Below are 3,210 nucleotides of genomic sequence, written 5' to 3'. Positions count from 1 at the left end.
CCCTGCCCCGACTTCCTGCACGACCCGCGCCCCCTGACCCTGCCCAGACTTCCTGCATGGCCCGGCTCCCTCACTGGGACGCAGGCTTCATGAGAGCAGGCACTGGGCTCCAGAGGCCTGTCTGGGGGAGCCTGCCTATCACTCACTAGGCACATGCCCAGCTGGAACGTGGGGCCATAACAGTGCCACCTCATGTACGGGTGCCCCAGGGCTGGCTCTTCCTCCCAGGACACTCTCATGGCAGCTGGCACACCGCACGCAGCAGGAGTCAGTACACACTCATCACACGAACACGGACTTTGTGGCTGAATTCACGGGTGTCAGAGCCACAGAAATACGTCCTGTTAGGAAGGTGTTTATTAGGAGGAAACGATAGCAGATAAAGCATCTGAGGGGCCGAACGCCCGCACATACCTGGCTAAGGCAGCAATGTTCCCGAAGGTGTAAAACACGGCGAAAAGCTTGATGCCCCCGGGAAGCCACAGCAGGCCAGTGCCCTGCGTGAAGACGGAGAGTTACTGAAGTTCCCACGGTAACGGCGTCACGTGAAACGTGCTACCAGAGTAGTGACAGAAACGTGGGGCAGTATGAGTTTAAGTATAAATGCGCTCGATACAGTCCCCACGTCACTTTTAAAAGTTAATTTCAAGGTTACTTGCTAATTTGAATCTTAAGTCTATCACAAGTACAGATAACTGAGCCTTCGCACAACTTCCTTTATACATACATGTGGGTAAATCTCCGTCTACTTAACCGCCTCTTAAATGGTGAGTTAGAAAAGGTAACTAACATCTAAATTACGGACTCTTTCTCACTCTTTCTGAAAAAGGTCTCAAACATCTTCTTCAGCTGCTTGAAGGGCCCCAAGCAGCTTTTTTTTTTAGCCCCCTGCTAGCTGCTACCAATCAGAAAGCATGTGCTGTGGGCGACAAACGGGGGCTGAGGGGCGTCAGTCATTAGACTTTAAGGAAATAATAATCCACAGCCCCTCAACATTAACCTCTATATCTCTGCACTGATCTCTGCCTTTCTGCAAGCGACTGGCTAGGTCCCATCACAGTCTCAGAGCATCCAGTAAAGCAGGCTGCTCGCTGCGCTCCCCAGCCCCACGCAGACATGACCACGCAACCCCAGACCACACTCACGAGGATGGAGAAGAAGATGCCGCTCAGGAAGCAGACGGCGAACCACTTCAATCTGGTGCTGAAGCTCAGCGAGGAGGCGTCCAGGACCTGGGAGGAGGAGGGGATCAGAGCATGCGCCTGGGCCACCACACACCCCCAGTCCTTTACACGGAATCCAGGGCCAGGTTCCCTGCAGCCCAGTGTGGTGTCTGACGGTGCAAACTGCAGTGTCGTTTAACGTTAGGGTCCCGTAGCCGTTAGGGAAGCACGAAGGTGGTCTGGGACCGCGTGGCCCTGAGGAACCACTGGCATCTGGGCAGGTGTGCACACAGGATGTGCTCATGTCAGAGACAGTACATCCCTCTGATACGGACAGAAGGACAGAAGGCATAAGGTCCGTGATAAAATACTGGGCGACTGAAAGAGCAGAGGACAGGAGCAAGGAGACGGCACACTGCTGACAGATGTCGAGGCTGGGCCGTGGGCATCTGGGCTCACACGGCCTCCCAGCGTCCGTCTAGGTCGCTGAGACGAGGTGCCCTGCGGGCAGTGAGGGGCTGGAGAGGGCGGCCTTCTGGAACCAGCTCCCACCAGCGGCTCACAGCCCGGAGGCTGGGGGCAGAGTGGGTTCAGCTGCTGGGGGCACACCCGCCTGACGATGGGGACCTGGGCAGCCAGCAGCAGTGTCTGCCATTAGACACACCTGGCTGACAACCTCCACTGCAAAGAGTTCATTGCAACAGCTCCGGAGAGCCGGGGGGTCTCCCCAACCAGCATTAAAACCATTTGTGAGCAGTAATTTATTCTAGAGCAGCGTCGCCAGCTGGTGGTCCATGAGGTCCGAACGTTGGCGACCGCTGCTCTAGAGCAGCCACATTCCTGCTCGTCGTGCAAGTGCTAACCGCCCGCGGGGAAAGCAGCGCAGGCGGCATGCGGTGACGGTGAGCGGGCGCCTCGGGTCACCGCGGGCACTAGTGAGACTCAGCTTCCCGAGAAGCGGGGACAGTACAACAGCTCCAAGAAACCAGACATACACATAAGCGTTTACACACCAAAACTTAACTTTCTAACTTACATTGCAGTGTATACTTAAAAACAAGACTGCTTATAATGTACTTCAAGAATAATGAAGTAAAAACAGAAAGTTTTACATGCAAAAGCTCAAAATACCTTTGGCTACATCCTTACCTGAGTCCATTAATCTGTGAGTCCTTACGTAGCATGCAAAGTAGATAAAAATAACTGAATAAGGATTTTGTCAAAGTAACACCCATCACTTTTCACCCACTTTATTTTGTTGTGAATCCTCACCCGAGGATATCTTTCCAGTGATTTTTAGGGAGAGAGGGAGGGAGAGGGAAAGACATAGAGAAGCATCAATGTGAGAGAAACACATTGATCGGTTGCCTCCTGCACGAGCCCTGACCAGGGTCCAGGCCAGGGAGGAGCCTGTAACCAAGGTACGTGCCTTTGATGGAATCGAACCCGAGACCCTTTCGTCCACAGGCCGATGTTCTATCCATGGAGCCAAACCAGGTAGGGCACTTTTTAACCCACTTTAAATCTTTTTTTAAATGTTTGTTTAATTCAGACATTCTTGTTTCCAGCAATGTCATCTGCTTATAGCAAAATTGGTCCCTGGATTTTAAACAAAGAATGAACTTGCCTATAAACCATCTGAATTTCATTCTTTCTGATCCAGAAGAATACCATCAAGTATATTTTAACCACACGGGGACTAAATGCACGGAAACCCTGAAGGCTGCACCTGGCATGGTTTACGCCCCACTGGTTCCTACCGACACGGGAGGATCCTAAGTAAGAATGACTTGTAAACGCCAGTGAGTCCACAATGACGTGAGAAGGCGTAACAAGAGGAGAAAAGGCGTCATTTTTACTTCCTTCCAAGTCTAGACCACCCGCTGTGGTGAGGTCAGTGCCAGCCTGCCACCGCCCTCACTCCTCTCACAGGCTCAGCTGTGCCTGCAGGTGTAGGTGTGCTCCCTTCCCCGTCTCCCTGCGATGCAGGGAGCAGGCAGGTAGACCCACAGGAGCAGAGCGGAAGGACAGGCCCAGAGGTCACCCA

General features: G+C 52.9%; 1 protein-coding gene across 1 annotated transcript in view; it reads right to left on the bottom strand.

The window, feature by feature from the left end:
* The window catches only part of SFT2D1 (SFT2 domain containing 1), a gene marked incomplete at its 5' end in the record, with an annotated part of 7,158 nt that extends 5,803 nt beyond the window's left edge, over positions 1 to 1,355 (bottom strand). The window contains 2 exons of the mRNA XM_014542417.1: positions 415 to 497; positions 1,146 to 1,355. Of these exons, the coding sequence (XP_014397903.1) occupies positions 415 to 497; positions 1,146 to 1,355 (293 nt within the window). The remainder of the gene's footprint in view (positions 1 to 414; positions 498 to 1,145) is intronic.
* Positions 1,356 to 3,210: the final 1,855 nt, after the last annotated feature.

This window comes from Myotis brandtii, unplaced genomic scaffold, assembly GCF_000412655.1.
Source record: "Myotis brandtii unplaced genomic scaffold, ASM41265v1 scaffold1077, whole genome shotgun sequence".
Classification (NCBI taxonomy): Eukaryota; Metazoa; Chordata; class Mammalia; order Chiroptera; family Vespertilionidae; genus Myotis; species Myotis brandtii.
Note: the sequence above shows the minus strand (reverse complement) of the source record. Positions and strands in the feature narration are given on the sequence as shown.